The following is a 22,132-nucleotide window of genomic DNA, read 5'->3' on the forward strand; positions in this document are numbered from 1 at the left end:
ATCGGCCCAGCTGGGCAGACAGCCCATTACAATGCTCAGCAGGGCTCTACCACAGGGGTGCAAAGAGCTCCATACATGCTGATGCTCCACTCTCTCTCTCTGCGTTCGTTCCTCCCTTCCTTCCTATTTGTCATCGTGTCTTCTTTTCCCCTCTACCTCTGACTTTGTCTCTTTCTTGATGAGTTTTTCCATGTCCTTTAAACTCAAACCGATACATGCTGCCACGCCTGCCAATCTCTTTTTTCATTCTCCTGCACGACTTCAGAAGAAGCTGAGGTGTCATTGCAGTGGTGCCTGCGGCAAAAAGAGAATGGGGGGGATGCTTTGTCCAATGAAAAGGTGGATGCAAGGTGTGTTTCTCTCGACTTGTTCTTGAGACCCACATATGTGCATCCTTTTGGGAATAAAACAAAATCATTAGTCTAGGCTAGGCTGGTGTGCACGTGTGTGTGCTTGTCTGTGTGTACGCGTGTGCGCCCATGCGTGCGTGTGTGTTTGGGTGTATCAAACACACCTGTAGAGACAGGATATGATAGCCCTGTAGCCAGACAAGGGCAAGACACAGCAAATATCATGTGGCATGCCAGATGTTTTTATTGAACGTGACTCCCTGGTCTGCAATCGAACTGACTGGAGAGGCTTGTATTTTCCTCTGCCCTCTGCTGAAGACGTTGAGCTAACAGTTCAAGCTTCAACATTTTGTTTGGCTCTGCTCATTCTGGTCTCTGCAGCTGTTCAGCTTTGTCAGCCAGGAGATGGATAGAGGTTAATTCATGAATATCATAAGGAGAGGTGACTCTGCATTTAGGGCAATGGCGAAAAGACCCATCATACTGCGGTGTTTTATCACTCTTGCTAATATATATTTTGCATTTAATGATTGCGCCTGGGCATTGCAAATCCACTTGCCATTAGATATTATTGTGATAGCCAACATTAGTGATTGTGCAAGTGATTTTGATCCGCTTCTGTGCCAATTATTTGTTCAAGTACCACCTCGAAGGACTATTTAGGTCTTTGATAACCTACTGCTGATGAAGCTTTCCAATGCATCAAAACATGTAGACATACAGTACTCTAAACGTGTGTAGACAATATTTGTTTAAATCTTTTTTATCAGAATTTTGATAATTACACTCATCTGTTGTTGAAGTCCCTGTATTTGGAATATTTAAAATTTATATTAATTTGCCAGGGTAAACAAATCATATTTGTCTGTGCATTGGGCCACATTTTTTACAGTATTTCATCAAATCCCAAGATTTCACATATCAAATGTTAATTGCATTACGACTGTATTCTGTACATGTAGTTTTAATGTTATGGCAGGCTTCACCACAATACAGGTTTCCTATTTATGTTTGGCAGCATTTAAGATTAATCAAGTTTAACTTGTTTAATTTGTCCTTGCTCCATTTATTAAGGCGCTTTGCTCTTTGTGTAGGAACAAAGCGGACAAAATGTTAGAAACACAATAAATGTGTTTTTATTCTCTGTTTGACACTGTATTGACATTACATTGAGGTTAATTCACATTTAAAGAATAGTGTAAATTAAACTTGAAGTACAATTGCACATACTGATCATTTTTTGCGCATCCCAACAAAAATTGTCAACTTCAAATGGATACAGTATTGTAAAAAATCCTCATAATCCTTATTCTTTTGAATTATGACTAATTTCATTTAGAGTTTGTTTGTCTGACTTTCAGTTTCTGCTCATTTGCCATTTGAACAGCTCAATGATATTTTTTTCAAACGCTGAAGCATGGTCATGTTGAAACAAAAATCTAGCATGTATAAACATCCATTCAATGCCAGTGAACAACCATAAAAAATTGTGCAAGTAGTAAGATTTGTTAAATTGCATATTTTAATGTGCACCTCTTTTTTTGACATAATGTGGCAATAGGTGGAAAAATATAAACAAGAATACAAAAACAACAGAAACTCCGTTTTTAGTCAGTTGGCAATTCTGGGAGAATTAATTCACCGTTTTCAATCACAAGATGGCGCTGTAAATTGGTGTCACCCACCGCACACCACTTGGGCTCAAACCCAGACCCCCTCAAACCCTTGCTATTGTTCTTTGAAAATTGTGTATGCACGTGTGCACGTAAGCGTGTGTGTGTGTGTGCGTGTCCCAAGATGCAGTCATGGAGGAGGGTAGAGGAACCAATAGATGATGATGCATTTGGTATTCAGGAGGGCCTGGTATTTATCTGTCTGCTGGCTGTCTAGTCTGGTCTGGCCTGTTAGTGGTGTCACACTGCATGCTCCCTGGGGGACTAAATTGACGCTCCAGACAGACTGTGCGTAGCTGAGTGTGCGTGTATTGTTTAGTGGTGTTGGGATATTTGTGCGTAGTCGATTTGAGAGAGAATGCCTGCAAGATGCACATGAAGAGTTATACACTGTATAGATAAATATTTAATGATCATGGTTAGTGTTGCAACACTTATTTAAAGTGTATTTATTTTGCTAGCTGGAGGTCCATTGCATTTTACTGCTGTGTAAAAATAGCAATCCAACAGAGTGAAGACAGTTTGTGAAATGTTTAGCATTTGTACTATTGCGATAAGACTGTTATTGTCTCTCACAGGATGAAAAAAAACTTCTACTATGTCCTTCTGTCTGTTAGGCTTTATTTCTTGATCCGCTTCTGTGCCTATGATTTGTTTAAGTACCACCTCTAAGGACTATTTATGTCTTTGATAACCTACTGGTCGAAAGTGGCCTTCAGAGTCCGTAAGATTTAAATAACCCAGTTTGTTTTTAAGACTGCTGATGGTACTGTATTTGTACAGTTTGTGCGCTCAGATGCAGCCTTTTGCAGCGGGCCTCATTCAGAGGGGATATGGTGGGGGTAAAGGGTACATTGGGGGTCACGCCTCTCCGTAGCACATGTGGCCCTGAACCACAAGACTGGTGCGGGGGTCAACTCAAGGTTAGCTTCTTCAAAGGCCTACTTCATTGGTTGAGGCCAGCCAAAACAAGGGAGTGAAACTTGAAGCACTCTTCCCTCCCCCCAAAAACACACCAGGCTAGCCAGCCCTCTTCTTCCTGCTCCCCTCTGGTCTGCTCGCCCAGAGCCATTGTCAACCACCACCCGCACGTCTGTTTCTCTTCTGACTCAAGTCAACGCTTTCAACCACCACCTCCCCCCTTTCCCCTGGCTAGTCAGACACACACATGCTTGCACATGTATTACTCACTGTCCTGGCCTTTCTCTATTGTCATCTACATGTTGCTGCTTACAACTTTATTTCTTATACTGCATGCACATAACATGCACACGTACAAAAATCTTAAAAGGTCAGATTGTTGCCATATCTTACCTTACATGTAAATATATGGATGATATTTTGAAATGCGTCAGTATTTACATATGAATTTGAGACTGTATACTGGAAACAAGAGATTACTGCAATCATCTCAATATTTTCTAGTTTTATAAAATGATCAATGGAAAACTGTGCACGATCGTTGTTTGCATGTCGTGTAATGCACTTTACTTTGGTGTACTTGGCAGTTTTTCTAAGAGATTTGTCTCATGTCCAAGAAGGCAACAGTGCGGTCCTCCTCTTGAGTATTATGATTGGTCAGCGTAGCTGTCAGTTTGTGTGGGCGGGGTTAAACCCACCCGGCTCTGTCCTGGTCTAGTTCGAAGACAGCTGCTCGAGGCGGCGGCGGAGGAACTGCAAGAACTGCACAATGCAAAAGCTGCAAGAAATGGCTTAACCTCAAATTGGCCAACAATTCACTTTCCGACTCCATCCCGAGAGAAAATGGCGTGAGAAACACCGTGGAAAATACGGGCAAAACTGACGCGAGTCAGCCGAAGCGGCGGACTCTGCTGCCGCTGCCTGGAAGTTTTTCGTTGTTTTCCCGTCGGGGCTCCCCGACGGTGGCGGCGGCGGCGGCTCTCTCCCCGGAGCGGTGTCCCGGTCCACCGAGCCCCATGCAAAACCTAACAGCTCCTGGCGGCTCCGGCAATTCCAATGTCACCTGCTCCTGCAACTGTACCGCTTCCCAGCCACAGGGAATGGAGATATGTGAGTATCATACTTGCCGTTTTTTTCCCCGTGACCTTAAATCCGGCCCTGCAGAGACCATTGGAGTGCCTAATCCGTTTTATGTACACTTTCAAGTGCGGTGCAGTTTGAGACGAGACGAAGAAACCGGTTCGTTTATTATTACTCTCTAACAATTTGTCTTCTCAGAAAAAAATTGCTACTTCAATTTCCTGTGCGTCAGCGCAATACAATAGAAACTTTCAAGCTTTGTGACAATTGATATTTATAATGGCTTTTGATGCGGCTTTCAAGTTTTATGAAGTCAGAAAAAGGGTGAGGGTATTTTTAGCTCATTTAGTATAGCAGGCACTTGCAAGCAGAGAAGTCTCCAGTCACAATAGCCTATTAAATGATTAATGCCTTAGTTGACGTTTTGCACACATTACTGATGACATATGTTTTAAGGCAAGCAACTTGACAGCTGTTTTGTCTTACGGCGGGTTGTTTCTATGAAATTACACCCTGTTTAGCTGACATCTGTGCACATAGTATAAGGGATCCCTACACAGGGTTAAATAGTTGGCAGTCAGCACTAACAGGAAACGCTGCAATGGTATGATATGTCTGTCTGCTGTCTGAGTAGCCCACGGAGAAACTGTCATTATCAGCTCTGCTTCAATGCTGCCTGTTAGATCCACTGCAGATGCTCCTTATTTACGACTGAGACAGAACAGACCAGATAGGACAGTCAGTCAGTCACACAATGTAGTCAAAGACAAACACACAAGAGGTAAGTTCCCAACCAGGCAGAACCATTACAAAAAGATGACCAACATGTACAAAAAAGCTCCAGACAGACGGGCAGACTTCCAGTCATGTGTTATTTCCACTAGGCCAAAGGCCAAGCTCGGGCAACGTGTGGCGAATGCAGGATATTAGATTTAGATTTGGCAGCAGAGTGTGGCTGCAGTGACGCCACACTGTAACCAAGAAGTGTGTGTTTGTCTGGCACACTGACTCATGGCTCACCTGGCATTGACCGGCCGTGTCGCGTCATCCAGTTTATTGCTTGTCCCATGGGGGAAGTCAGGGATGCAGGTAAAAAAAAAAAAAAAGGGCGAGTCCAATTAGATCAGTTTCATTTCCTCAAACTTTTTAATGTGTTGCTTGGATCTTTTGATTTATGACAGCAGTCTGACAAATGTTTTTTTTTTTTCCATAAATCTATTTAGTTTAAATAACTCTTCTTGATCATATTAACACATTACTATTGAGGATTTCCATTTAGTCACTGATGTTTAAAAACAAATTGTCTGCAGCCTTGGGTTTGCAAGGCTGAATAATGTAGCTCATGCTCTGCTGAATTCTTTACTTGAGACAAGCTATTCCTTTTTTTTTTCTTTTCCTGAACTGAATATGTATATATGTATAGCAATTTCACATCACTAAAATTGCAGTGGTTTTGAAATATCACAATATTGCTGAAAGAAATGCTACAGTTGTTAAACACTCGATACATCCATTTTAAATGGCTCACGTTATCCTTTTTACTTGAGAGTTTGCAAAGATGGCTGTGCTAACCCTAAACCGGAAAAGGGTAAGCCGCAAAAGCCCCAGAGCACATGATGTCATGGCGTTTTATGCAAAGAGGCCATTAAATCGCATGTAAAATACATCCTTGTTTTTATAGCAAGGAAGTTATTAGTTGAATTTAGGATTCAGTCTTGATTGCTACTACATGACACTAAAGACAACTTCCAAGACACTTTAGACAAATTCTGAAAATCAAAAAGACCCCCCCTGTAATCGATCGCTGCATTTACGGCACAGTGTTGACTTTGTTCAATTCCACACTACTCATATCACTTTGGGGCGGTGTGTTTTGTAGCTAAAATCAGTACCATGAAAAAAAAACACATTAAATACTTGGCTAATGGCTCTTAACCACAGCACAGCGACTCGTGCTCAGCAACACTGCAGAAAAGTATAATGATGAATAACCGCAGCAGACATAGCTAAGTCACAACAACAACAAGTCACGTCAATGTAATATCCACCTGAGTTTTTCTCAACCTCGTCAGATGATAGATTTGACCAATGAGGGATCATCAGTGGTTTATGTCAACCACATTTTGCTCAGCATCCCAGCTGAACAGGTTCTCGAAATAGTAATACCTGCTTTTGCTAATGGAAAAAAATAGAGTCAAATCAAATAAGAACAGCCAATTGTCAAATATATGCTAGTGATTTTCAACCTTTTCTAAAAAAATAATAGGAAAGAGAAACAAAAAAGCAAATGTGAAATGAAAACTTTTAGATTTTACATAAAAAAAAAAAAAAAAAAAAAAAAGTTTGGAGATGACAGAAGACTGAATCAACCTTCGTAATATATTTACAAGTATTTCGTCATGCATTCTGTGAGTGTTCGTCTTAGTCACAGCGATGTATATTCTCTTTGAGGAAGGGGGTCACTGTGTTGCTGTGCCTGAATGTGCCTCTGTGTTTGTAACCGTCTGCAGTCAAGGCCAGCCAGCTTAAATGGTCTGATCACTTCTCCTGCGTGTAAATAGTGTTTGTGTGTAGGTGGCTGCAAGGTCATCGTTCAAGTGCCCCGGGCCAGCACACGCAAATGACGACTTGTTGACGCTCACTGAAAAGCGTACAAAGAAACACACAAAGGATAAATGCGCTCACATTTACACTTGGACAGACGTTCAATTACACGCACGCATGGAGGAACTGTAGTTACAGTCAATATTTACTCTTCTGTCTACAGCCAGGCAAGTTCACAATAATTTGTTTTTTTTCCCCTCAATCCTTGAATTGCTTGCTGATGTGCTGCCGATTTTAGATCGGGCTATTGTTTTTAGTCCGATGAATATATTTCACTGATGGGCTTTACAGATCAACTTAGATGTAGACTTAGAGCAATAGATATATACTCTATATTCCTTTGAGAGCTCCTAATTTCACATTGCAGAATGGAACCTGATTCAGTCTGACACCTACAGTAAGATGAGTAGAAGATTTGTCATGGCAAATAGTATTAGGAAGCACTATGAAGTTGACCTGAAGGGTTTGGATTTTCCTGTCATTGGAAGGTGCTGTTTACATTGGCGCTGTACAGACATTCAGATCTAAGATGTACTGCCAAGTGCCAACAAACACCACCTGAGCAATTGTGACTGAGATTGATAGAATCTACAGTACAAAGAAAACTCCAGTCTAGTCTTATTAGTAATGGCTTTATGTATCCCAAAATGAAGTTTTGACGCTGATTTTAAAAAAAAAAAGTGTTTCGTTTTTTTCTACCACATCAGGTTTTTGAGATATTTTCATTTAATCTTTTTAAGTTTGACCTATAAAAGCTTGGGTTCGAAATTAGGTGAATCCGCGGGTGCCGAGCCAGAGGTAAGCCAGAGTTCACTGTTTCCTCAATCGTTAATGGCTATTGATTTGAAAGCGCATTTGGGAGCGGCAACGCTGCTTCAACAAGGTGGTTTATGTGTTCTATTAGTTTTTAACCAAAGTTAAAAAAAAAAGAAAAAAATAGCTACTTGTTGCTGGAATTCGCTTTTGGACTCGACATGGCCAAGTTTCCAGTTTTCCTTCAAGACATCTCCCAAGTCATCACAAAATCAACACCAACCACTGATCTTTTGATTACAGTAAGTTCTGTTATATAACTTTATATCATCATGATATAGTTTATTTTATAGCTACATGAAAATAAGTAATTGAAACTATCTACCCAGTTTCTATTAAGCTTTTCTTGCTGACCAGCCACTTAAATGACAACTATTTTGTATAAACCTCAGCATCACTGTGTCCTGCAGCACACGGTAAAAGAAAAGATCATCGGTGTCTGCTCTCTCGCCTCCCCGCTAGACATTTATCCAACCTGACCACTCGGATCGCAGGTGACCCCACTCACCCATCCCATGGCCTCTTCTGACTGCTGCCATCAGGAAGGAAAGGTCAAAACTAGCAGACTCAAACAGAGGTTCTTATAGCAGGCGGTCGGGATCGACCATATAGATTGTAGCGTTGATAATCTAATGTACATGTTTAAAACAGTTTAGTGGATTTATTACAGCACTGCAGGTCTGTTATTTCGGGTTTGTTATATGTCAGGTATGTGTAACACATCTGACAATAAAGTCACTTGAACAAACTAGTTTCTCAAACTGAATGTTGATTTTTATCGCCTCGCTGAACGAACACAACACATCTGTTCCTGTGTTTGTTTTTTTGTTGTGAGTTAAACCAAACAAAACCGGAAAGTGGTGTTTGTGATGCATAATAATCATCTTACCAGCTTTTTTTCATGGCGCATTAGCTTTGACTCTACTTCCAAATACTGCTGTCATTTTACTGACAATAATTGCAATTGGCTCTGTGTGTAATATTCAGAATGACGAGGTACTATAGGGCTTTGTTTTAGTGTGACTGAAAGAGAACAAGGAGAATGTTGGCTTTTAAATCAAAGTGGACCATTATTTCCAAAGACATGGTGCAGATTGTTTCTGTGCAGCAGAGTAGGTCAGTTTCGCTTTAACAGTCCTATGTAGTAAAAAGTGAAATTTTTGTGTCCTTCCTGTCGTGGGTTCACCGACACTCCATAACACTATAGCATCAATAGCACCCAGCCACTCTGGCTGCTGGGATTCCCTTTGTGTCTCGATTCTGCACCCCCATCCAACACGCACACAATAAATGCCCTTGGGACCCGGGAAGCAGATTTTGTAGTCGTCGTGTTTTTGAGACAGGCCGTCCGTCAAGTGTTATGGTGGGCAGTCAGTGGATGGGAGTGGGGAGTTTCCTCACATCTGTTTACTCACAGTTTGAGTTCAGGCGAATGAATCAATGTGCTGCGCATCTCATGACTACAGTTCTGTGGATGCAATGCCAAAGTGTTGACTGTAAACAAGAGCACAGGGCTGTTTTTTTTTTTTTTTTTGGGTGGGGGGGTCTTTATTTTTTTGGCTTCACTAGCTGATTGTCTCCGCCCACCACAGAATTCAGCAAAATTTATTAGAGCATTCTTATTATGCTATTTGTTTGTTCCCTGTTTAACTGCATTGACAGTTCAAAACATAAAATATTTAAAAAATCAATTTAATACGCTTCCCCGCCCACCGATTTTTCACTCACATTTTCTTACAGGTTCAGAGAAAAATGCAAGCACAGTCGATTTCTGATTTCATTTATGGGCATGTTGTGTTTTTGGGGTCGACTGTGCATTTTGAAGACGCTTAATTTGTCAAAGGGAGGAGGCACTGTTGACAAGAATCACTTCAAGGATTTAACAAGGGAGTTAATGGGGTACATCTTCAGAAACATATCAATGATATCTTTTGTATCGCTTGCCAACATTAAAACAAGCCCAGTGCTCGCAAAGGCCTGCCATACTAAATTCAGTAATACAATACAGTTCTTTTTAATCGTGCAGTCTTGATGACCTCATGTATCGACAAGCTACTTGCTTGACATCCAAAAATTTGCACTCTTGCTAACAATGTTTTATGATGTTACGTTATGGCTACTGTGTATTGGATTAATGAAAAAGCAAAAAATATTTTCATATTTCTGTAACTCAATATCCCCCTCAAAATGTCCTGCAAATTAACATTGCACGTTTCATGTAGCAAGTAAAGGCTTAGCATACGATTCTGTATGTGGAATATCATTTTATGCTAAATGAACATATTTAATTGATATTGACCAATCAAATTGTTCACTTCAGTCTTTGAGAAGCAGCAAAGCGGGAGCCACTTAAGAATCCAAATTTATGTTCTGCCAAAGGTTGCCGTTTGGTTCCGCAAGAAACACAAATTGCGTTTGAATGAGTCAACAAGGTCCCCCTGTGACAATAAATAGTCCTTGTAGCCGTTTTGTAATTGCTTGAATATGAATGCTGTATGTGCAGTGATTGACTAAAGATTGCATGCTGCTTCGCATCACGAAGATGTCTCCCTCTGGAGGAACACATTACTTTGACTGCAATCTATGATTGAAGAGCATTGTTTTACGGACAACCCATTGCAATTTTATTTTCATGGAAGTTATAGAAGGCTCGGACATCCTCCTTTGACTCCAGTATGCCCACTATAGTACTCTTGTTTGCTGCCCGGACATTTCATGGTATCTTGTGACTGATGCCCTGGATTCCGGAATGAATGACCCTCATGTGGAGTTATTTTGGCAAGGAAGACAGAAGTACTTAAGATATCGCATTATGTCACTCAGTCACAGTTTTGTAATCTTTTGTGATGTCAGATGCACAAATTGTGGTATGAGGGCTCCAGCGCAAAGTAACATTGGATTATATGGAAAACACCACCAAAAAGTTACGGATTCCCACACTGCCCCTAAAAGGCCAAGCTGTGCACAGTAGGAATAGCCTGTATTTATTGTTTTGCATTGATATTATTTGAATACATTGCCGTAATTTATTTACTGGTTGTTCTTTTTAAGTTACTCTATATTTTAAAGTAAAGTTTTGGTAGTTGCTCTAATACTAGGCTAGAAAATTAATTAATAGTCATGTTTATCGATCGGGATGTCTATATCGATCAGAAATAATAACGATGACAATATTTTTGATGGTCGCCCACCCTAATATAAAGTCTGCAAGCCAAATAAGGTTCTTACTTTATCAGCAACTCACACACTCCTGCTTTTCCTCCTCCTCTTGGCAGTCACCATCTGACCCTAATCAGGCACAGAACTGCTCTATTGTCTGGCTAGGGAAAGAGGAGCACTCACTTACACAACGACAAACCCACAGACAGACACTAACACACAAGCAGACGGAAAGGGGGGTTGGGGATAGAGGTTGTCTAGTCTGGCCCTGCCTCGACTCTCAACCCCCAACGCTGCTCCTCTCTTGCCTTACCTCCATGCACGCTGCAGAGCAAACATTCTATTCTGTGGTTACGTAGCCTACACACGCGCGCTCAGGTATAAAAACTAGCTCGTCATGATTTTTGTGCCAGTGGAAGCCGTTTTGAGCGTGATTGAGAGTTTGGCCCACCCGCGCCTCACCCCTTTGTTAAGTTACTTCAAATCGGATTTGTTATCTAATTGCAACTGCTAGTCGACTAACAATCTAATTGTTTCTAGCAGCCCTAGGTGAGAGCTGTTATTGCATAGCATACAGGAATTGGATGCTCATACATTAGGCTGTTACTCATGTGCCATAACCTCCGATCCCAACTTAACCTCCTGCCACCCTAGGTAAAACTGTCTAGCACCGCCACATTAATTGACAAAGATAATATTTTGTTAGTTTTCTTTGCTACATAGTTATGTCTTATCAAAATACATATATGCAAACATGTATGCAAAACAAAATATGGATAGTTTTGGCTCATCATTTGTGCTGAACTATCAGTCCTTGCACTAATGCAACTTTTTCTGATATCACCCTCAAAAGGCAAACTTTTTTTGTCACCCTTTAACGGGCAATTCCCGCTTGGAATTCCCCTCGACGCGGATATGGCTGCTTGCTAGTGTTGCTAATTATGATTAGGGCTTCTGCTCTGAGCAGCATGATGATCCTGTGTGAATTATTAATATAGGTCATGGTCACAGCATCCGGCCGGCCTGGCCCAACCCAACCCTGTGCTGTCCCATTACTATCAGAGTACACTGTAGCCTCTGCTCCCTTCTGCTAACCCACAGCCCACCCCATCTGTCAGACAGATTAACCCAACAGATCACCTAAACCACGGCTGGATGGGGAGATGTCCTGTTGCAAAGTTTTCGGTCTTTGTAACTGCTTCTTTTTGTTTTCTTTTTCAACCTCAACCGCACTTTAACAAATGTTGCTGGTCCCGTCTTCCATTCATGACCTGTGCACCAGAGTCGATTTGTTTGTCTGTGAGACAATAGGGTTAGAAATTTTACCACAATAAATTTCTTATACCACTCCTTCTTTTTTTTAACCTTTGGACATCTCTCTCTCCATCAAAACATTTTAAGACTCTCCCAATCTTGGTACACAACTGTGTGTTTCTTCTTGTCTGTAGCGTTCTATTTTATAGTTTGCTTTGCCAGCCGCTTTTGCTCAGAACCACCCCGAGTTCAGCCTGTGGTCATGACCTAGTATTAAAGAGGGGACACGCATTTGTTTATCTCCAGCATGTCTTTCCCCATGATTACTTTCTTGTTTTGCCATTTTGATGTTGCTGATGTTGCCTTCCTGTGTCTCAGTCACGCTGTTTAACCTGTCTCGTTTCCCTTTATGTTTGTTTTTGCGCTCTTCCTCAATTTTCCGACTGAGTCTCTTGCTTTTGCTTAATCCTGCCCGCAAGGCTCCGCTTCATGCTTTTTACGCATCTCAACTTCATGGCTAGAATACAGAGCGGAAGAGGTGCTAGTCATCTGCTGAAGTTGGTTGAGCAACATATGCGTGATGGATTCTCCTCTGTTAGCTCAGCACAATTAGACCGCATGTCACAAGACGGTCATGCTCGCAGAGTTTAGAAACATTGTCACCGAAGATGTGTATGACATGGATTTGTAGCACAAGATGAACGTGTCAAACCATTAAATGTGTTTTTCACCTTTCATAAATCATCCGAGAGCTGCTTAAAGTAAAGTTTTAACTTTTGGTTTTGTAAGCCTGTTTGGATTTTTGCCTTTTTTTTTGTGATGGCAGGATGAATATTGGTTTTCACGACATTGTATAAACAGTGTGTGTTGTCTGTTACCGATGAGAATATATGTTGGTGCTTGGGTAACAGATGATGTTTGCAGTCAACAAATGAAGGGTAAAAAGAATCACACACTGTCCCCAAAGCCCTCGCAACATTCAGGTTATTTATGAACCAGTGGATAACCCTGCCTGCTATTGACACTTTGCCACCTGGCTTCCAAACATCCGCACAAATTTGTGAACAACAATTAAATCCTCTTGGCTCAGATACTCAAGTGCTGCACTCTTCCAGTGCATGTTTTTAATGGAAAATTTTCAAAGTCAATAATGGATGTACGTTACCTTGTAGATTTTTTTTTTCTTTTCATTCATTTCTCCCAAGCTCCATATTGTTAGTTATATATTGTACGCATAAATGTAAATCTAAGATATCACCGTATCAGGTAACCAAATGTGTTACCTATTATGTGTGACCAAGTCAGCTGATGTTTCTTCATCAGCCTTCTGAGTGATCAAATTGGCTTAAGATCCTACATCAGGGGCCTTCAAGAACCGATTTCCTGGATGTTTTATATATCTACCTGCTGCAACACACAAGGACCGGAATTGGAACCCCAGGTATAAAACATCCAGGAAACCAGCTCTCGAGTAACCGGACCTACATCAATCCTAAAACCCTGTGTGGACACATTTCTATCAATCCTTTTGACGCTGATGTCTAATAATAGTTCAGTACAATGTGCAGTCAACCACATTCGCCCCTGCAATCATATCAGTAGTCAAACAGGCATTTCTGCTTAAACCTGGTTGAATATAAGTTGCAAGTTGAAGCAACATGCCCGAGCAAGTTGGTCCTTGAACATACGAAATGTTTAAACGACTACCTCGTTACACTCACTTACACACTAACCCAGGCTGACCCAGGTAGACTATTTCTAACCCTGACATTAGTCTGACCCTTGTAGTCTGGTTCAATCACCCAGTGAAGGTAGGGGGAGGGGGGTTGTCTAGACACTATCCTGTCTGTCTAGTTGCGATAAATGTAAACATGCATGCGCACAGGCACGCGCGTGCACACACACACACACACACACGCACACCTGGTAGACAGGCTTTGTGCTGTGCCTGAGTGTGCATATGTTGGCACGTGTTGAGCCAGCAGAGCGTCGAGTCACCTCTGACTAAATGAATACATTCTGTTCTTTACACTAACAACGCAATCCTCTGTTTTACTGCAGTTCATGAATATTGCAAGGGTGAATACTGATAATATTAGATAATATTGTAATATTCATGATGTTGGCCCGGCGTTTTTTTTTTACATCTTTGCTCATGTTCTATTCATGCAAATGGAGATGGTGCAGATCTGTAAGTCATTTTCTGGAGCCAAGGTATTGCCAGCTCAGCATTGGGTCTCATCATATCAGCCTACTTCAGCAAAAAAAAAAAAAAAAAAAACGTAATCAGTACTCGGACAAAATCTGGAAAATGCATTTAGTGGTGATTCAGATGTACTGTGACGAAAATTGTAAAAATGTTAGATGGTACATTTTATACAACCTCTTTTTTTCTTCTTCCCACTTAGGGACAAAAGAATGCAATGAAATAAACTGTTGTTGCGTGGACTCTCATGCGGCGCGCGTAATGAGATGGCAGCCAATTACATGACCCCAATTTAAACAAACATTGAGACCCAAACCAGAATTGTTCACACAATATTTAATAGATCAGGATTTAATAGAAAACCACAACCATAAAGGTGTATATGCATATAAATATACATACATTAAATATTGCTCAGTAAACAGTAGATTTGTGTTGTCGTCTAAAAGTGATGACGTCAACAATCCCAGCCGACCACCTCAATCCCCGCAAACATTCTCATGAAAACAGGAATGCTCTCCTCTCAAGCAACCCTAAAAAGAAAGAAGTAATTCCATAGCTCACATATTCTCTACTAATTTGTTCTCAGTCTTTGCACATTTTCAGCACTTAATGTAATTCCAAGCATATTTAATGCATTCAGAAACGAATCACTGACATTGGGGTCTTTTAGTATGCAAGTTAAATGCTTTTAGAGTTAGAGGTTATCATGCCACTTTTGGCCTGATCTTAGCTACTACGTACAAATGTGCAATAGGACTGTCCTGTATATTTTGTGGTCAGAGATACTTTGACCATTTTTGGAATTTGGCTACTGCAGTTGTGGCGGTGACTGGTGTGCCTGAAGGCAGCCAAGCATGAAAACAGCAAAATAAAGTACAGCCAGCACCAAACAAGGCTTAGTCATATGGTGGCAGGATCTTCCTCTCATGGGCCAACCCTATTCCAATGAAGTGCAACATTAAAGGTGTGTCTGACTGTGTTTAACTGAGTCAGAAAGGAAAGAAAGTGGAAGCAGACTCGAGAGAAGAAAAGCTATAATTATTTGTTCTGATGCCCCGAGTCGCTTTTTCATGTCTAGCACCTTCTGTTTCACACAGTCTCTTTCCGCTTTCGTGTTTCTTTCAACTCTTTAATGGTCTCTTTTTTTTTTTTTTCCATGTCCCCTTGTCCATCTTTTTGCATCAGTGATGCTTGTAGAGTGATTTTTCTGGGGGGGTCAGCTCTCCCACACTGTGCACATAATCAAGCCCTTTCTCCTTTTGAGTTGAACTGGTTGGGGGGGCTAAAGTGACTTCATGAGTGGATATCAGACGAGGCTGATTTCTCTCGTGTGCTGCGTCACCCCCTCATCCTCACACTGTTCCATCCAGACCTATGCCAGACGTCTAGACCTAGCACACAACACCCCCAAGGGAGAGAACGAGGGGTGTGTGTGTTGTGCCATTACTGTTTTGCCTTTCATCACTTTTCTACCATTCCCTTTTACTTGAACTTGTCTAATCCTTTTTCATTTGTCCTCTTCATTTCCGCTCTCTTCCCATCTTCTATCTGTCTGTGCAATTGCGTGAGCGTGCATGCCAGCTAGGTCGCTGCCATGGTGCCCCAGCAGCTCCGGGCCTTGTTGATCACAGCACCATGCTGACGTGTTACCATAGTAACAGCAGTGGCAGCAGACAGTGTGTGTGTGTGGTGGGCAGCAGGCTGTGAACTCAGCAGGCCTCTCTAGCTTAGCTGGATCTCTCAGGAGAACCAAGTTTAAGCAAAGAAAGCACCCTTTTATTTTTGGTGTCTGCCTCAGTTCACTTTTTGTATGTTTTATAGAGCAGGTTGGTCGAGAAGGAGTGAATTAGGTCACGCGACTGGAACTTGCGTACCAATGTTGGCTACATTCATTTCTCAACAAGTGTGTGTGTGGGGGGGGGGGCAATGCATTCTACAGTGTGGCTTTGAAATAGAATGATAAACAAGAAACCATTAATGACTTGCATTTTGCTGTTTTGCAAGAGACAATCACCAGTCAGTGCAACAAGGGTTTCTGTTTTGTATTCCAGACTGGTCAAGCTTTGTGGTTTACTGATTTACCTGATTTACCATGTGTTATAATGATTCCTTAAACTGCTGTATTAGCTTTTGGGGCTTCTGTGTACTCTTTGGATCTAATGGTGGGTCTTATTATCTGAAATTAGCAGGTGGCTAATGGTCCATTGTCGAGCTCTACTCTCGGCATACATCCACTGATTCACAAACAAAACTGTTATGATTCAGGGGAAAACACTCAAACCAAACCAGCCAGACTGCTTTCGAAAGTAAACTAAGGTCAAATGCAAGGTGCAAGCTCAGATGTTAAATTACGTGTTAAGAGGTCCCAACTGAATGCGCTTATTGTGTAAAGCTCTATAGACAGCTGTTATCCTAATTTCCTATTCAAGCCCAAACTGGTTGAGTTGGCCTTAATTAGTCAGTCAGTTAGAAATGAGTGAACACAGAATATTTCATTTACATTAATTTCATTCTGAATCAATTTGCAGTCAGTTGTTTTGTTACTGTAGTCTCCAACCTGCAGTAAGTATGCAATAACTTAAATAATAATCAATCATCACATAGGAGAATATCACAATATTACATCAGTAGTGTTGAATTTAATTAATTTTGACATTCTATGTGGATGTGACTGTGGTGTCAGAAAATAGGCAAAAATGTTGACCATTGTTTTCGAAAGTAAAAGCAGATGTTTGCAAATGGTTTATTTTGATACAACACAAAGATAATCTGCTTTCACGGAGGATGACAAATGTGGATAGGTTTATTGCTAAGAGGCTAGAAATCCAATCATTTTAACATAGCCAACATCTGTAATGAATTACCAAAATAATAGCTTCATTTGATGATCAATTCGTTCTTTTATGTTATATCAATTAATCCAGGGATCTTCAATCCTGGTCCTTGGTGGTTGATTTTCTGGATGTCTCCCTGCTGCAATGCACTCGATTCAAATAATCAGATCATCAGCAAGATTTGTAGAAGGTGCATAACGATCGTGATTATTTGAATGGGGTGTGTTGCAGTAGGGTGACATAAAAAAAAAAACATCCAGGGAACTGCAACTAAAGACGTCTGAATTAATCATTGACCTGCATTCAGAACATTCCATCCCTCGATCGCAACTTTCGACACTGTTCACCCTCTTTAGCCAAGTTAGCATGCAGGTTTGTATCAATATCGCTGCATTAAGTTCGTGTTGACTCATATTTCTCAACAAGAGCCATTAAGTTGTAACTTCTTTAGTTTGTCATGGCTTGTATTTTAATTGTAGTAATGTTCACATTTCCGTATTGCTGTTGCATTTTAACCAATTAATTGAACATTGGCGGATGTTCGTTAACTTTCTCTAAAAGGTTACTCTCACATTTTTTTATTTGACCGTAGCCTTTTGTGTCAGAGCAGGAGAAAAAATATTTAAGAAGGCAGCCTTGCAATGCAACATTTTCAGACTGCTAGAAGAATACGGGTACTTCAGACGCCAGACTGATATTGTTTTGACAAGCGGATTGCTGTTGTAATAACATCTGACTTCTGCTGGTAACGCAGACTGCCAGCAGAACACAATGTTCGCTTGGCCACTGTCGGAATAAGTGCTGTACTCTGTGTTCTGGAGCTTCTGAACTCAGTGTATGCCTTGGTTTTAGACTTGATAGCTTTTCCCCTTTTTTGCCTCTTTTTATTCTTATTCTCTCATCTTCCTTCCTCTTCTTGACTCCTCCTCTAGCTTCCTGCCTTGTAAATGTTTTGAGATGAGACTTCCAACTGCTGTCGCAACTGTTTTGTTTTTCTCGGGGATTTTTTTCTGTTATATTTGACTTTTCGAGTTTTGATACATTTTCAACATCAGTAGAAGGCATGAGGCTCACAGAAAGAAGGCCTTGCAAGACACACCCTCGTACTGGTAGCACCTCACCTCACAAGTCTATGATGTCACGTCACGAAGCGTGCACACATGTATGTAGATATTGATGTGTTTGAAAACACAATTGAATACACAATTTCTTCACCAATTAGTACTTACTTTACTTAAACTATTACTCACTTTTGGCTTTTTTGCTATGATGGATAAGCTTCGTTGAGCAATGTTACACTCTTCAGAAAATTGTGTAAAGTTAAGCATGCCATGGTTTATCATTATTAGTGTGGAAATCTAGTCTCATCAGTGTCTTCACTCCAATTAATTCATAAATAGAAACATTGTGCATTTATAAATCAAATTCAAATAATGTATGAGTACTCCAAAACATTCAGTATGTATATTTTTGATTTTTATTAATTGCTCACATTGGTCTCCTACGAGGGAAATAGATTGGGCATATTCACTGTCATAAGTTGGAAAGGATTCTTCTGATTGCCTCTCAAAGTTGCCCAACACGTTCAAGGATGGAGCGTTTGCCTTCTGCTTCCCCCTGCTGGTAGGCGGGCGTTAAAACAGGCAGCCAGAATTGTAGTAACCCTCAATTTTGCCCTCACTGAAGAAAAATTGATGAATTGATTCCCTGACATTCACATATAGCTAAGTAAGCATTCCTTTTACTCTTCTGTTTACAAGCTATAACAACATCCTACATAAATTACCCCCAAAACCGGTGCTAAATTCGATCAAGTCAATGTTTTTGCAAAATAACAGTAAAGTCTAAAAAGATAATAATCATAAAATATAGCTGAGAGACAGGAGAATTGTTTTGTCTGTCTGTTGGACTGTAAAATCTAATGGAAATTGCACCCCAGATGGCCTTTTGCAAAAATATTATACTAAAACATAACTTGGTTAACTTGACGATATTTTACTAAAACTTAACTTCATTAGCTTTATTGTCTTGATGTACTTTTCACAATTGTTTTTGGATCCACGGGACACAGTTTGTAATGCTGCTTTCTTTTTTTCCCCCCCTTCTTCTTCCTTGTTTGTGTGTGCAGCTGAACTGGAGTTTGTTCAGATCATCATCATCATCGTGGTGATGACCGTCATGGTGGTGGTGATCATCTGCCTGCTCAACCATTACAAGCTCTCCACCTTCATAACAAGGCAGAGCCAGGCCCGTCGGCATGACCATTCCCTGCAGCAGGTCAGTATCACAGGAGGTGACTGGCAGCCATAATATGCTAAAGCAAACACAAAGGTTGATTGCTGGGTTGTTGTGACTCTTTTATTCTTCCGTGTTCCCGGCCTGCTCGACATGCTTGTCAGTGAGAGTGAGCACTTCCTTGGCCTCTTTCATCATTATTGTGACGGGTTTTCTTAAAATCGGTTGCGAGTCAAACAAAGCTTGTCAGTTTATCTGTAATATGGTCTTGAGTCAAATGAATCTTTTGTGACAGAAACAGCTTTGCTGCCATTAAGTGTGAGGTAAAACTGCTGAATTGGTTCCCTCGGAGCCTTGATGTTTAATTTACCACATCACCGTCTAGACTGTGGCGCCTCCAACGCCTTTCTGAAATGTCAACACAGTGGGACAGACTTACACAAATAACATACAAAACTGACAAGACAATAAAAAAAAATCGGTTAGGCCTATTTTGGACAAATATTTGCCATTTTGTATGGTTTTATATTTTGAAATAGTAATTCAATTAATTGTATCACTGATGGTAATGGTAAGAAAATGGTGAAAATACAACATTATGAACCATTTGAAAGGCTCCAGGTACCTTCGAAAATAGAAAAATGTCGAGCATTTCAGATGACTGAATGATTTGTGGCTTAACTGTTGTACGAGTTATAATGCGCCTTGTGTGAATTGTCGTCATGGCCATGAGGAGTCATACTTAAATGACTGACCTGTTGGCCTGCCGCTTTTATCATTGCCAAACACTATAACATAGCTCTGCTAGAAGATATATTTTTTTTTCAACTCTCCTGCCCTGCTTTTGTTCCTTCTTATCAAAACACAAGTTGTTTAAAAAAGAAGAAATTCTAAATGTTCAAGATCAGAACCCTACACCATGGAAGCTCATAGCATAGAATTGAGCAGCACCGAGCCTTTTGTTTCCTTACAGACAAAAACGACCATGCAGTCTTTCCCTGCTGGTTTACTTATTGATATCCTGAGTCTGCGGAAATAATAATACTCTGTTTTTCTGAACACCGTCATTACAATAGGTGCTTTTTCTCTGGTTGTTTTTGCATAGGATGGTTGCCTGTGGCCTTCAGACAGCAACTCGCGACAAGGAGCCTCCGAGGTAACACATTGCGACACTGCACTTTCCTTGCACCTAGACTACCAGGCTGTGTGTGGAGGCACACAAAGCCTTGAACTTGAACAACCGAACACAAAACAAATTGACTGAACTGGTATTTTTCCCAGCAAGCGCAAACAACAACATACCAAGATATAAATATACTCGTTGCCATTGTCAACAGTGGGGATAGGGATAATAACAAAATGTGCAGGGTTTGTTTGTTTCCATTAAGGAGTCATTGCAAAGTTTTAGATTTGATACATTTCTGCTGCACAGTTGCCATTGGATTTCAAATTTTAGCACGGGATATATTGTATTTCATAAGTTCTTTAGTTCGGTGTTTTGTGACAGCATGCTGTCGTCACTTATCTTCCCTCACTGGAGTCTTGTTGTTAAGCGATATCAATCAAAAGTCCAAAGTTCTGACATGCTTCAATGAATGGAACCACAGTGATATCCGATACGTGTTATAAAAAGTCAACATAAACACAGTAACCAAAACAAAGTAGCTTGCTGATTTTGCTGTCCTTAAATAGGGTTCTTGTTCCATTAATAAAATTGGGACTCGCTTGAAGGATTTCATCATAGGAAAACATCTTTATTTCGTCATTTCTACGATGAGTAGTTTGAGAAACTTTGATTTTAATACAACATGTAAAAAGGACTAATCAAGACTGTTGTATTGAATGGCGCCACCCCGTTGTTGCCATGATAGAATACGCAAATGTATCGGCATCCCCAACGTGGTTGCTTGTCAATGTTTACTCACCAAGGAATGCTTTATAAGTAGCGCCAGATACAACTGTGGCACTGCTTTCCAAATCACATCAAGTCTGGCATGTCCTCAATGACAAACAAATGCCAATATAGTGAGTGTGACCGTTGATCTGTTTGCTTCATGTTGTCCCTGCCAGATGGAGCCGCTTCCAAACGGCAATTGGGAGGAGACATACTGGAAATATCACAAACAGCCCCAGAGGTGTTCAAACACATGATTATGACACCCTTTATTGACTCGTTGCAAAGAGAAGCCACGCTGCGGTGAACTTCCACCAACTTTGGCTAGCTTTCGTCGACGCCAATGCATTTGGGTCGGTTGCCGTTACTGGCACGAGAAAGCCATTTGTGTCAACAAATATTCAACAAGGGGAGAATCTTAATGGTTTTGGTGTTGAGCGCCAAAGGCCATAGAGTGGCGCGTGTGTGTTTGGTGCGTCATTAATCAGCAGCACCTCCCCTGACACTGTCTAGACAGCCGTCTGAGAGCTGCCCCGCTCCGCTGCGCTCTGCTCCCTCTATCAGCTCCACCCCCCCACCCCGTCTATCAATCTGTCTAGTCTGCGTCTATACCATTTGCTATTTTTTTTGCTCTATATTCCATGTCTTATTTCCCTTCTTTGTCTCGCACCTTTGTTTCGGCTTGCTTTCCATTTGCGGCTTCCATGTCTCAATTTTTTTTTAATTATTATTATTGTACTTCCATTGTGAGTCTTTCTCATATTGCGTATAATTTCATCCTTTGCTATGCTCCTCATCCCCCTCCTTCACCGCCTTATTATTTTCCAGTCAGCCATCTAGACTACCTGTCTGTGGGGGTGTATGAGACAAATTGCTTAATTGAAATGGTTTCCATTTGAACGCAGCTCAAACAAAGTCGATGTTTTAAATGGGTGAGAAATGATAAGGGAGGCTAAATGAGGTGGAATTATTGCTTTTGTATTTGTTCAGGGGTATAATTGTGCCTTTTGCAAGTGATACTTGCTCTACTTGCAGCTCGATCAGTTAATTCAATGAAATGTTTCATGCTGTTCATTTTTGGTAAAAGGGGCGCAAATATTGTTAGC

At 40.9% G+C, this 22,132-nt stretch overlaps 1 protein-coding gene across 2 annotated transcripts in view; it reads left to right on the top strand.

The window, feature by feature from the left end:
- The window catches only part of LOC119135344 (low-density lipoprotein receptor class A domain-containing protein 4-like), a 93,007-nt gene that overhangs the window by 67,704 nt on the left and 3,171 nt on the right, over positions 1 to 22,132 (top strand). Inside the window, exons 1-3 of one of the 2 annotated variants that reach the window (XM_037272834.1) lie at positions 3,635 to 4,054; positions 19,026 to 19,174; positions 20,238 to 20,288. In XM_037272834.1, coding sequence (XP_037128729.1) covers positions 3,961 to 4,054; positions 19,026 to 19,174; positions 20,238 to 20,288 — 294 coding nt within the window. In that variant the 5' untranslated portion in view covers positions 3,635 to 3,960. Of the gene's footprint in view, positions 1 to 3,634; positions 4,055 to 19,025; positions 19,175 to 20,237; positions 20,289 to 22,132 lie in introns of those variants that run through there. The other variant, XM_037272833.1, reaches the window with a different exon arrangement.

The sequence above is a fragment of the Syngnathus acus genome, chromosome 16 (genome assembly GCF_901709675.1).
Source record: "Syngnathus acus chromosome 16, fSynAcu1.2, whole genome shotgun sequence".
Taxonomy (NCBI): Eukaryota; Metazoa; Chordata; class Actinopteri; order Syngnathiformes; family Syngnathidae; genus Syngnathus; species Syngnathus acus.